The sequence below is a fragment of the Mycteria americana genome, chromosome 9, assembly GCF_035582795.1.
Source record: "Mycteria americana isolate JAX WOST 10 ecotype Jacksonville Zoo and Gardens chromosome 9, USCA_MyAme_1.0, whole genome shotgun sequence".
Classification (NCBI taxonomy): domain Eukaryota; kingdom Metazoa; phylum Chordata; class Aves; order Ciconiiformes; family Ciconiidae; genus Mycteria; species Mycteria americana.
The window spans coordinates 41,504,427-41,518,671 of record NC_134373.1 but is presented as its reverse complement, the minus strand read 5'-3'; the positions used below and the strand labels follow the sequence as shown (position 1 = coordinate 41,518,671).

General features: G+C 39.8%; 1 protein-coding gene across 2 annotated transcripts in view; it reads right to left on the bottom strand.

The window, feature by feature from the left end:
* Positions 1–1,012: 1,012 nt before the first annotated feature.
* Positions 1,013–14,245, bottom strand: part of ACVR2A (activin A receptor type 2A) — a 70,434-nt gene continuing 57,201 nt past the window's right edge. For both annotated transcript variants that reach the window (XM_075512246.1, XM_075512247.1), the window contains 6 exons: positions 12,891–13,034; positions 11,038–11,183; positions 9,895–10,009; positions 8,502–8,640; positions 5,874–6,004; positions 1,013–4,901 (listed from right to left, as the gene is read on the bottom strand). In XM_075512246.1, coding sequence (XP_075368361.1) covers positions 4,707–4,901; positions 5,874–6,004; positions 8,502–8,640; positions 9,895–10,009; positions 11,038–11,183; positions 12,891–13,034 — 870 coding nt within the window. In that variant the 3' untranslated portion in view covers positions 1,013–4,706. The remainder of the gene's footprint in view (positions 4,902–5,873; positions 6,005–8,501; positions 8,641–9,894; positions 10,010–11,037; positions 11,184–12,890; positions 13,035–14,245) is intronic.

The window sequence follows — 14,245 nt, the reverse complement described above, 5'->3', positions numbered from 1 at the left end:
TGCCCTTGTAAAAAGTCCCTCTCCAGCTTTGTTGTTGTCCCTCCTCAGGTACCAGCAGGCTGCTATAAGGTCTCCCCCCAGCCTTCTCTTCTCCAGGCTGAACAACCCCAGCCACTCAGCCCATCTCCATAGGACATGGGTGGGGAGAGCAGGGACAGAGGGAACGCTTATCCCAGCGCTGTGGCAGAGCTGCTCACCTTGCAGCCTGTGGTACGGGAACAGGGCACAGGTTAATGGGTAGCTTTGTGTAAGTGACAATTACCAAACCTTCCATGCCACAGCCCAGGCTGTTCCAAGTTCAACTTCTTGCTGTAAGTCACTCTTCACCCCACCCATCTCATATATGCTGGAAACAATGTAAATCTCTCATGTTACAGCAGTTACAGCTCTCACCTCTACAAAAACCAACTGCAGCAACAGTAATGCAGGCTGGGAACCCCCCCTTTAACAGAATGGCAGCTAAATCACCTCCACAGCTTTGTAAAGGCCAGGCTGATGACAGTGAATGGTTTTAGAAGGGTGAGAAGTGACTGACTTTTAGTTTGAGCTGCTCACAGCAGCCCCACACTTGTGCTCAGCCACCAGCCCTGCACCACGGGCTGCTCCATGCTGTGGAAGTGGGTGCTTTGCCCAGCCACAGGGAAGGAGCAGCCAGCCCACCCCTGGGTCCTGTGGGTGGCATTACCAAAACATCACCCCAGCCCCTCTCTGGCAATCTCCCAGCAGCAGCCTTCATCACTGCAGTAGGGAGTCTGCCTCCGTGCTCACCTGGTTACCAACTATGGAACCTTCACTGCAGGGAAGGACGGGGAGAGGAGAGTGTTCCACCAGAAATGCTGGAGATGATGTGGATTCTGCCTCTGCTCCCCGCAGATTTAAACCGCAAGCTCTTTCCACTCTTTTTTTTTGTGCCACAAAACTTGCCCTGCAGCCCAAGGGCCTCTGCACCGGTCGAAATGGCAACATGCCTCTTCTCCCACTGTGTCACAACTTGAAAAAAGGCATATGCAAGTCATAGTAGTCACATTTTTTATTTTAACTTTTTGGGGGAGTAGGGGAGAAAGAGTATACATTTTTATTTGTACAATATTTAACAATCACTTTATTGAGGGCGGGGGGGTTGGTTTGTTTTTAGTACTTGCAGAAAAACAGCAAGTACCTTTTGACAGTAGTACAACAACCTGTGCCCAAAACACTGACAAATACGAAGAGTAAAGTTAAAATAATTGCTTACCAAAATCTCGAGAGGTAACGAATAGTATATGGACTGAAACGGCATTAAAAAAAATAAAATGAAAGAAAAAAAAAAAAAAGAAGTACTGCTGGTTGAGTATCTGAGGTAAATGATGTTCCATCAAGGATGCTACTTGAACCATTTTGCCCGTGAACACATATTGCAGCTTTCTGCATTTTGTACCAAGTGTTCCTAATAAAAGTAAATGTATTAAAAAAGAAAAGCTGGAAAAAGAGGAAACTGGTGACCCTATTTATTCTGTCGAATGCTAGTATGAACAGGAAACATCTTACTACTGTCTGGTAACAATTTAGTTAGCACACTGAAAGCTGGTATTTGAAAACTACACCGACTCGTTAAAATCTCCGAGGGAAGGGCGGCAGTGGTGGATTTCGGTCCTCACGGTGTAGATTCAGAACACCACCACGACTGACAGCGCTAGTTCAACAACTCCAACAACCACGAGGCACGGTCTCTGCTCTGAAACGCTACGGCACGCGTAGTGGCAGTGCGAAGCCATGCAGGATGCGACGCAGAGACTTCCCGCCCTCACACAGCGTAAAAAGTAACAGGGGGCTCAAACTCCTGGCGAGGCCCAGAAGGGGCTCACTCAGCCCTCAGTCCTGCGCGCGTCCTTTGGGGAGACTTTGCTGAAAGTTAAGAGCAAGGGACTGGCTGTTCCTCACGAGCCACAGGACAGGGTGACCCTTTGGAGCTCGCACCCACATGCCACAGGACGCAAAGGGACAACGGTCACTGCCTGCTAGGAGATAACGCCAAAGTATTTCCACTAGCATCAATCATGCTGAGTCCTGCCCTTGTTTCCACTTGCAAAGTGCTGCTGGCTCAGGCATCTTCTCAGCTTGCACATTAAATGCTCAAGAAGTAGAACACAAGTACACATCAACATGCCCTGCGAGCAGAGTTGTACCAGAGGAGCGCTGGGGACGTTACTGTGCCCAATGAAAAAGCCTTTGTACTACAAACATCCTTTTCACAGCGACACCAAATGATGCTGTTAAAGATCAGGAAACTCAGAGTAGTACAATACTTAAATGATCGGGGATATCCAAAGGCAGTTTTAAGATGCGAAGGCAAGTGATCTGAGTTTTCCTGATGCTAGGCTTAGCGAGCGCCCTGCACAGTCTGCAACGTGAAGCAAACCAGCGACACCTGAGCCCCCACCACTTTGCTGCGAGAACCCGCGGTAGCTGAAGTTTAAAGGATCACACGCAGATGATGCCCATTTTACACATGACCAGTTTTTGCATCAGCTCTTGAATAACAGATCATGGAACCATCTGTATTTACTCCATTTTGGCTAGTAAAGGGGTTAAAACTCATTGGGAGCACGGAGGTCTTCAGTGAAGTACAAATGGGTTCTTATTTGTTCAGAACTCAGCAGCTATGTTCATGTCCTGCTGTGCGCGTAACGTCACGTCCCTGGATTAAAAACGGAAGCAAAATGAAAGTGTCAATCGAAGAAGCAGCCACAAACTAGCTTGCTTGCTTTCTACAGCCAAGCGGATCACCACCGAGTTGCGCCCTACAGTACCAATGACCCCTCAGAGCAGGGTTCTTCGGCTCCCTGGGACCTCAGGCATACACATGTGGAACAGCAGGACAGACAGCACTGGGTGGTACGTTAGACCTTTCTTCCCCTCCCTGCCGAGAGCGTGCTGGCCTAGGTCTTGATTATCCGTAATGTCTCTTATTGTTCCCAGAGATTAAGTTCACGTACAGGTAAAACAGAGTATCTTGTGGCTGTACAGATCAATTTTCAAGGTAACATTCACAGCGAGCTCCTAACTGCAACATTAAAAGCTTCTTTCGAGAGACATGGTGTAAAAACAAAGAAAACGATGAAATACACAGCATACTACCAGCTAGTGTCGGTTCTGTACTTGAGGTTTGTAAAATTTATTTTACTTGGAAATTTGTGTAAAGGATCAAATAAATGTAGTGAAACAGTACTTCTCAGAAGCACTTTGGCACCTATCTACCAGTCACTTTGTAATCTGAATATAAGGCATGACTTCCTAAACTCGAAAAGAACATTGGAGTTGTGAAAGCGATTTCAGTGTTTTTCCTCATTTTTTGTGAGTCCGTGCTACGGACATTGGTATTCGTTACCTCTAAGCAGGCATTGCATATTTTCAGTTGTAAGCCTAACTAAATCATCCCTGAAATCTGTAAGCATTTATGATCTGAGACCTGTGGCTAGAGTTTTTCGTGTGATTCCAGGATAAACCGATGTATCGCAGACATGAAGTAGTACTCCGGTAAGATGGCACCGAGCTTTAAGTAGAGTGAAGTTGCAAATCTTGAAGCAGAGAGTAAGGAATTCGGGGTAACTGAGCTTCCTGAGGTGATCCTGAAACAGCGATACAGAACCCACTGCATACTGTTTAGTGAAACAGAACACAGGCTAGGCAGACCTTTCCACAAACATAAATAGGAAAAAGACTTTTTTTAAAAAAAAAACAAAAACACAAGAATTCAGAGCTTTCCAGTGTCACAGCTCACAGAAAACTAAAAAAGTCATGCTTAAGTTTTCAAATACTCCTCAGACACAGCAAACCTAAATAGTTTCAGTTAAATAAATGTATGAGAGATGCTGGGAAATGGAGGTCAGAGAAAAGCTTTCAACTAAGAGAGGAAGGAAAATTTTGTTTCAATAAACAGCACTGGGGGGGTTATACACAACAAGCTAGTACAAGAAAAGGCTAAAAACACTGCTTTAGGAATGGCCATTTACTGTTGGCATGAAGCATAGCTTACCCTTTTTAAATAACACAGTGAATTTGAAATACATCATTTACAAAACATGGATCAATTTATTATTCAAATTTTGTTAGTGTTGTCAATCTCATAATTTAGCAGAGGTGGAACTGAGGTATACCTTGTTGAGGGAGGTTAAGTAATACTTGGAAGCCTCTTTGCTATATCCCACCTGATTACTTTTGTTTATGTACACTGAACAGCAGCACACTAAACATTCACAAGCTGTGTCATATTGGCATTACAATAGTCATTTTTATAAACAACAGCAAATGCAATAAAAACAAGTTACCCTTTTTTAAATCTGAAATGAAATGTTTGATTTAAAAAAAATAACAGTAGTTCATTTAAGGAATTAGTCTCTTCTGACAGGTATTAAGAAATCTGATGTCAGTTTTTAAAACACTTGATTAGCCAGTACAGGTCCGTATTCTTCATTTAAGTTCCTTAACAGCGTGTTACCGTTTCTCAGTCACGTGTCCTTCAGGTGTAAGCAGGGAATGCAAAAAGTCTCACGGAGCCACGGCTGGGAGGAGGAAGGGGAAAATAAAGGAGAAACACCTCTTGATGCTGTTCCAGAGAGACTTACCATTCTTCCCACACAGAAAACAGTAGTGACGTAAGCAGTCCCGTTAGCTTTAGCAGCTCCAGTGAAGAGTCCTGGTGGTCACTGACATGACCAGTGCAACTATCATAGACTGGATTCTTTGGGAGGAAAGTCAACATTTGTCACCATTGTGACCACAGTCACAATGTCCTCTGTTGTTATAATGTTAGTTAATTTTTGCATCTGAATAATCCGTTCTTCTACGCAACCCGCTGACAACCTGGCTTCCGCGTCATGATCCCAGCATTCCTCTATGGTTTCACAAAGCATCGCCATTCCCTGCGAGCAAACAAAGCAAAGTGAAAAATAATGGTGTAGAGAGTCAGCAGCAAGTTTTGTGAAGGTGGGGTCGCCCCGCAATTCTAATAGCAAACAGCATTTTAAGGTACGCCTGCCAAATTTTACCCCTTCCGTCAACCAGGAAGCTACGCCGTATTTGTTTTGGAACTGAGCACGCTGTATGGGGCATTACCTCTTGTTTGTTTTGCACTATTTAAATGAGATACCCAAGCCTTTTCTCCACACAGTGTTGTAGTCTGCGGGTAAAGTCATCGTGGTATTTTAAAAGATCTCGCGCTAAAAGAGGTTAAGTTCTTCAGTGATCAAATGAAACTTCAGTGAGCAAATCCAACAGGACAAAAGGGGATTTGTACCTGACAGCAGTTAACTTTTCTCCAAAGTAACACTGAGCTAATCCAGCAATATGATAATTACCCGGAGCAGATGGGAACATACACTCATTTTTCTCGCAGAGACAGGGTCTTCTATTGTTTCTAACAACCCTTTTTTTTTAAAAATCCAGTGCTAGGAATAAGCAGTGGCATTACTACTGCAAGTCTCTGGCCATAAACCAGCTCAGGAAAGTGTGCGATTCCTCCCTAACCGATCCCAGGAATTGCTCGTACGACCCTGCTCACCCCATGGTACCACGTGCAGTTTGTAGCATTCCTGTAGTAAATCAAGACTTTTATTTCTTAAATATATTTCTAACATGTGGATTCAAAAGTAACTCTCAAGGATCTCTTCTTTCACCACGAAAGTTAAAAAAAAAAAATCCACTCACTTTCAAATCACTTGATGAGAGAGAATATTTTAAGATTAAGAACATATTAGTTTACAGTCCATTTAATTCTTACGAGAATCATTAAATTCTTCCTAAAAGACAGTATTATGAACACAACACAGGATTAACAAAATTTGAAATTCAAATTGTGACAGAACTTTGAAGAACTTGGTTGTGTAACTACTTACAGAATGTTTTTGCCAACACTCTCTTAAAACAGGTCTCTTCTTTTTATGAACTACAACTTCCTGCATGTCTTCAAGGGAGGGATGCTGGCCAATTTCTTCTTCAAATGGCAACATGTACTCATCTACTGGGCCTATAGATAAAAAAAAAAGAAGTTAAACCACCAATTTTGCTTTAAAAAAGGGGAAAGAAAAAAACCAAACAAAAAAAGACTGGTATCTTAGAAACGTAGTCTGTACTCAGAATCTTACAGAGCAGTTTACTTTCTGTTGCCATTAAAAGCTCATCCCATGTCAGGTTAGCAGCAAGCGGCAATTAAGATTTTAATTAAGCAGCAGTGGCATTTTCGGGAGCTACAAGCCTTTGCTCTCCTGCACGGGCAGCCCAGCGCAGCGCCCGGCCCAGCTCCCTTGCAGCTGAAAGCTTCGAAACACAAGGGCGGAGGGAGGCTCTTGGATCCACAGCTTCTCCCCTGCCTCCTCCAGCAAATCACAGCTTTGGTAAGGTAAATCATCATCCTTCTTTCAAATTTGCTGGCTCTCTTGGTATCCGGTTACCAAGCAGGCACCCGAGAGCCACTTGTGAATGTTTTCAATACCACGTACACTGCAAAAACCAAGCTCGCAATAGTAACTGCTGCATCCCTCTGCGTTTCCTCCTCCAATCCATATAGCCCAGGACAAAAGTGCTTGTGTTGAAGGCTAAGTGTAATACTCATCCTTAACAGTCAGAGGGACAAGCTTTGTATGCTGAAGTATAGATTACGTAGCTCTAGATTATATAGTTATATGTTACTGTAATAGGTATTTTGTGCTCTCAGATCAGAAGTCTGAAAAAAGGAGGAAGGGGAGGATAGAAGAAGTGAACGGTATGGTACAGATGAGGCTGATGAGACTTAGTGAAATGGACTAGGTACCTTCTGGGAAAAAAACAACCAAAAAAACCCAACCACATATTTGCAGAAAGAAAACCGGCAGCCATGACTGTAGAGCTACACAAAGCTGCGCTTCAGAAGGCTGCTCTCCTTCCCTGACATCTCCTTTGCCTTCTGGAATAACCACCACACTGGGCAGAGAGACCTACGACGTGCTTCTAGTGATGTTTAGGTACGTATGTTTTACAGTACACCGAGGCTTGAAAAATCAGTACAGAATGTGGGGCTGCCTCAGAGACTTGTGCAAGATTCTGTCGATCCTGTTAGTAAACAGCTTAACATTTTTAAAAGGGTAACATGGCCCCAGTGGCTTCTACTCCATGAGGCATGTTTGAAGCAGAAAAGCACTGCGTGGCCATGCGCAATCTGCTGAGATCCCCAATTCATCTCGGTTTTTTGTATGGGTGTCCGTCAGCTGTGCTGGGCTCTCACAGGAGAGCTGTAGGACAAATGGCACCACAAACCCCAGTGAAACTGTGATATTTACTTAGTTGAATTTACGTGCTTTAAAGACCATACTGAAAATGCAACTTTCTCCCAAACATTTTTGAGCTGTCTTTTGTCATGTTCTTGATTAATCCTGACTTATTCTGGACACCCGAAAAAGATCTCCATTTACAAAATTTAAGAATAGTGTTCATAGTTTCATTCAGTTTCAAGTATCTGGTATCTTTTCTAGATAGCTTAAAAATCGGATCCAATGGTTTGCTTTGAGGAAAACAACCGTGATGGACCCATAGCTAACAAAGCATCAACTGCAGATTTCTCAAAGGTCACTGTATTTTCAGTCTCTGAGCTATCAACAATTAATTAGAAATTCTTCAGAAGTTCTGACGTCTATATGAGCTGAACTAATGTTACGTTAGTGACAACAAAGAGAAAGAGAGGGTAGGGAAGAACTGAACTTGCATGGCACAGTCTGACTCTGGCACCTGTGGCTAAACCAGAAACGGAGACTTTTCTATGTCTCACCGTAGACAACTGACTTCCTGACGCCCTGAAGAGCGGTCCACCAGAGTCAGGAAGGGCCGAGGTGGTATCCTGCACATGCTTATAAACAGCTACAAAATCACTAACTGCATCAGTGTGCTTTGTAATGAAATATATGTTGCCCTCTGAAAACTCTTCATGTCTTTTAGCCTTGTATTCCCTTCCTATATTGGGAAGGGATCTCTGACATTAATAAGCGCCCACGCGCATCTTCCACTGGCAGAACTAAAAGGCAGGTCATCGTCCAGATGCGAAGGTGTGTGGCAGGAGACATCAAGTTCTCAGCAGGTGCTGGTGGGGTATCTTTGTTACCAAAGTTAATCTAATCTGAGCTTTTGTTAACAAAAGGAAGAAATACCTTTTAAGATAAATTGATTGGCACTGAAACTGTCAGGCTGAACTCGGAAGAAACCAAACACATTAGTTTAGGAGTTCCACAGTCATCCTCCCTCCTCCTTACCACGACCAGGAGAAGAAACGCAACAGGTATCCATGTATCAGAACACTTTTACCTGGGATGCCAAATACTGAACAGACTAAATTATCAAGTGACAACATGATGTTGGCGTTCCATTCATTTCCCCACAAGACCACCACCCTTATTAAATTTTATTACATACATATAATCTACCTTCCAACTTCTTGCTTTAAGTACACCTCTCACAAACTACATTAAATACATCCATAGATCAAATACGTTGCTTACCATCTGAGGCAGTACAGCGTGATGCCAATTCCCAGAGGACTAATCCCATGGCATACATATCTATTCTCAAAAACGCATCCCTTTGGAAGTTTATAGCACCTTCTAGTACCTCAGGAGCCATATACCTTCGTGTGCCAACCTTGAAAGACAGGAAAGCGTAAAAATGTGTACACTAACAATCAACATGACCACAATTACCACTCTATCTGGTGCTGATTATAATAAAGCTGTAGACAGTACTATTTTTTTGTCAAGGATTAAAAACAGCCATAGTTGTCCTTGCTTAGGACTAAGTCTTGCAAGTTTCTTGTATTCTTATATCCAACAGTAGGCAAGAGGAATTGGAAACAGTCGTATAGACTGGGCCCTATAAAGGATACTTATGAAGCAGGAAAACCTGAATATATTATTTTAAAATAACACGTTTGCATAACAATTCAGCATTTTTGTCACTGCCATTCCTTATTTTCTTCCAGATTGGAGGAAGGCCACTACTCTTACTCTTCCACGTCAAAAGAATTATTACAGTTTCACATAAGGATGTGAAACTTGCTTATGTTTCTTCCCATGTCAGGAGCAGTAATACAAATACTAGAGGAACACTAGCTACCCAAAGTACAATTTATACTGAGAAAGTTACATGAAGTCATTTATGCAAAACTGGCCATTAAATAAAAACTTTGGGGATACCCCTTCTTTTTGACCATAACCAATTATGAGATTATGTCCCCTGAATAAATCAGAACTTGTATGATGTCTGAACAAGATCTACTCCACTATTTAAACCTTCACAGTAATAGCTATGTTTCTCTTAAGCAGCATTACTGAGGTTTTATAATCTTATTGTAAGGATTTTATTTTTGTTGCTCAACCACGAACTGTGAAGTTCTGCCTAAAATTAAATATATTTAGTTTTCCAGAAACCGTAATGCTCTAAGCTCAAGCTTGTTATTTTAAGAGTACATGGTACTGAAACAGTTCCCTGTTGTATGACAAGTGCTTGATTACTGCTGTCATTTCAGGAGAGTGACTGTTGCTAGGTCAGAAAGTTAGAAGCTGGCTGCCAGTATCATTGCTCAATTGCTGAACAGCATCTCAGAACAATTAATACAATATAGCAAGACCACTCTTTCTTGTCCAAATCCTCTAGTAAGAACGAAAGTAAGGGGGGAGAGAGGCCATGAAAGAGATGGGACAGGGGGAAGGCTGTGATCTGTAATTATCTAAAGAACTGTTTAATTTTTAATCCTGTGAGAAGAAAGCACAAATTGCCATCTTCATTAGAGGTCACCGAAAATAGGGTTGATGATATAGTACCCTGTGCATGAAGAATGCCTTTCCATCAATATGCAGTTAACAGTTGCATCATTTATGTAAATAAATTGGTATTTACCTGTCCATGTGTATCCCCTGCAGACTTTCCAGCCTCAAACTTTAAAGCTAGACCAAAATCAGCAATACAAGCTGTAAGATTATTTTTCAGTAGCACATTCTTGCTTTTGATGTCCCTTTCAAGTTAAGGAAAAAAAATTAGAAATCTAGAACATGAAATACCATATAAAGTTCTAAGAAAAAAGTAATATACTAAAACAAAGAATGTTATAACATGAAAGGCAAGAAAATTATAAAGCAGCAGTCCATTTAAACAACAAAAGCATAATAATAAAACCTAGGAGTACACTTGCACACCTTTATTCTTATGGAAATATATGAGACTGCAATTGGAACTATCATTTTATGCTTAGTTTTAAAATACATACAGATTTATAAGCATCTATGATACAGAAAGAGAATAAAAGTGTAGTTCCTGCATACTTTAATTACAACTACATTTTGTTTGTTTAAATAATAGGAAACAAAACGATTTGAAAAATGAGTCCTGATGGTTTCCAACAAGGAGATACATGATTTCCTGCAGAAACAGAAGATAATGGACTCGATCCAGGGATTCCCATCTGTCCTGTGTGCACCTCTCCCCCCACCATTTTACCATCAGTCAAGTAGTTTTGCTCATGAAACTCCAAATTCTGCAGAATCTGTATTTCTCTTACTCTATATGCCTATCTTATTTCGGTTACCACTATCATTTCAGCTCCCTACTTCTATTAATAGCTTTCTATACCTGCCTCATTTAAAAAAAACAGCAATTACACTCAACAATAGGCATAACACCACTTACAGTAAATGTTTCTGTCTGAAGGCATTCAGTATTACTTAAAAGTTACATACATATGTGTTTAAGTTGTTTCAAGTAGCTACAATGCCAATTATTTCATATACTGCAGCGGGTACTTTAATTAACTGTGTAAAAAAAGAATTTATGACATTAACCACAGTCACCACACCAAGTTCTATAAACCATCAGCTATATTTTTCCTTAGGCTGAGCAGATTTTTCTTACAAGGCTCTTGATAATTCTGGCAGGAAGATATCATAGAGTAATTATTTGAATACTTCCTATCTATCCACATTTCATATCCTTTAACTCCAAGTCAGATATTAACAATCACCTGAAAATATTTTATGTATACTATACCTATGTGAGATGGCAGGTTTATGTCCGTCTTTTAGCCCTGGTATATCCTCGTGAAGATAAGCCAAGCCTCTAGCCATAGTTTGAGCGATGTGACATAGCTCATTCCAAGAGACCACATTAGCCTTGAGAAAGTCCGTTAATGAACCCTGCACAGCAAAAAAAAACCAGTTACAAGATCAATTTCATTCTCAGCTACTCAAAGAAAACTTCTGCATGGCCTCCATCATTAAAGAACACGGTACGCCTGTCTGCCTTTCTCTGTTTTCTGATAGACCATATAATTATACACATACATAAGCAATCAACTGATAGTCTGAACAACAAAAAAATTAACCTTTGCATCACGTCTAGCCCATGAACAGAACCACGATGCATCTACACATCACCTCAACAAGCAAACAGCGCAACAAACTCAAGATCAGCGGCACGCTTGCCAATGAACTGCGCTTAACTGTCAGTGTCAGAAATGGGAGCTGGACTTAAGATATTGAAGTTCTTTATATAGACAACCCTGCTTTTACAAGGGTGATTTACAATCTTCCAGGCACAGAAATTACAGGTTAGATTCACCTTCAAGAATCCTGCTGAGCTGCGTATGCGCATTCTCCAAGACCTTTAACTGATAGTCTAAGTCTTTCTTTTCTTGCAGACCAGCAACAGTAAACTCCAGTTTCACAACATAGTTTCAGAGTGAAGTACACACTCTGAATAAATATAAAGAGATTAAGTAGAAACCTAGTCAACATAAAGCACTTCTCTTCAAACTCACTTCTACAGCCCACTCTGTACACACGTATTCATGGATTTCATATTATCCAGTTTGTGAGATGTCACCATGTCACATGTTGCTGTGTGAAAAGCCAACACAAAAGGGAAAAGTGAACAAAGCGCTGTCAAAGTGGAGAGGCTACACTTCAAAATAAAAAATTTGTGTTTTCCATCAGAGTCATCTCAGATGCCATCTTTCCAACAGCAGCAAGATTTTTAAAACTTAGCCAAAAACACAAACAAAAAAGTGGCAACAGCCTTTCAGAAAGGTAAATTAGTTCGGTATTATCTACTTGATCATGAAGATCTGTCAGAAATTTGAAATAGTTGGATAGTTTTAGTCGTCTAAATGATTAAAGGGGCATAATGGGATGAAAATGCCAGAAGGAAGAATGTAATATTCAATATTAGCAATATGATCTATGACCTAGCCTTAATGCATTAGCATATCCATATTATACAGATTTATATTTTCTCAAATCTGCTACAGGTAACATCTTCCTAATGCCTCTCTGCCTGTGCCAGTGCAAATTTAAGTTTGGGGCTTTTTTTCCTCTTTGTATTTAGATCTGTGACAGTTACACGCATTAAAAAAACCATAAAATCTAAGTGGGCAAAATAAAACAGCGAACATATTTACATATATTTATGTTTCTTATTGTGGTTATCAGAATACAATTGATACATATTACTTCATTCTTATAGACACAAATCAGCTAACACAAGTAAATCCAAAAAAAACCACCACAATCTTTGCAAGATGGAGTTTATTTAATGTAGGCAGGTTTAGATGGTGGATATTCAAAAATACACATTCTAAAAAGCAAAAAAGTAGAATCAATTTTTGTTTGCTTTCTAAAACAACTCCTCTATTAAGTAAAGACTGATGACAACTTTCTCAGCTGGCTGAAAATAAATTTAAATAAATTCATATCCAATGAAAAGAGACAAGCTAAGAATAAGCACCAACTATTTAAAATTTTATTTCTTAACTGTCTAAAGTTCACATTTGTGACAGACATCTAAGGCTGTTCTTTCTCTACCATCATAAAAAAACCCCAAACTACACTGAGAACTAAACATACCTTTTCATGAAATGCTGTAATTAACCAGAGATCGACATCAATGCTAGTGCCTCGCTTCTCTGCACCAATGAACTGCAAAATATTGTCATGCTTCATTCCAGGTAAACTGTAAATTTCATATTCGTTCTGCCATGACTGTTTGTCCTTTAAACAAAAGAACACAAGCCAAGTTAATATCATAATAATGAGAATAAGAGGTACTTTCCCTGACAGAAGTTTCTTCCTATAATTTACTGTGTCTTTGTAAACAATCTGTCAAAATTACTAAACCCAATTTTTTTTGGCAAGACCAGATTTACTACCTAAAGGAAAGAAAGCATAGTGTATGCTATTAACATTATGAGGCTGCTTATTTAAAAATTACAAGTGGTTAGACTAATAACAATATTTGTGCTACAAACTACTGACCTAACACATACAAAAATAGGTTAAGCTGTCTTTCTTCACATACATTATATATTCACATATAGTGGAAAATTGTTTGAAAAAAAACCTTAAATTTGTTGTAAACAGACATCAACTGCTGAAAGCAACATCAACTATCACAGATATGAACCATGGAAACACAAAGCTGTAGATTAGGATGGGAGTCTACGCACTGCAAATCATTGTAATTGCTTTAGTCTTAAGAGCACGGTTCAATTTTTTGTATTTTATTAATCTACAAGAACCCCATAAAGAATTAGAAAGAGGTTTTTCTTCATTAAAAATAATGAACAAAGCCTCTGATTTAATTTATGTTGTGCTGATGGCTGAAACCAGCCTAAATACATGCCATTTCTCCTAGAAGAATAAGAACCTGCTGATGGTATTTATTCAGCAAGTCAACACTTGGTTAATCATCAGAAAACACAAGTACTTTTCACCTCAAGTAGCAGTGGGTGTTTCTAATTAATGTAAAACCTATCCTAATATCATTGTATATGATCAAGTTGTATTCTTTAACTAGGCTGGATCTTAAAATTATGAGTACAATCTATTCTAAAACATGGCTTTCAGAGGGTACTTGCTGGGAAGTAAATATTATTTCACTTACTTGAGGCACATTTAATTGGAACAATCACCTTATGAGTTTGTGTTTCAAGACATTCCTTCCAAGTACAATTTAATTTGAAAAATATTAACAAATTCTTATCAACTGATCAAGAGATGTGCGAGAGCTGCTTAAAACTATTCATGCCAAATATGTAATTTTATTACTAGAAACATACATAAATTTCACAGTTTATGTTTCAATAATAAGTTTGCTGCATTAAAATACTTATTTTATTCAATAAAACTCTACCTGCACATTTTTCAGCTCATGACATTTCTTGCATTTAAGAATTTCTTTGAACTATCTAGATTTACAATAT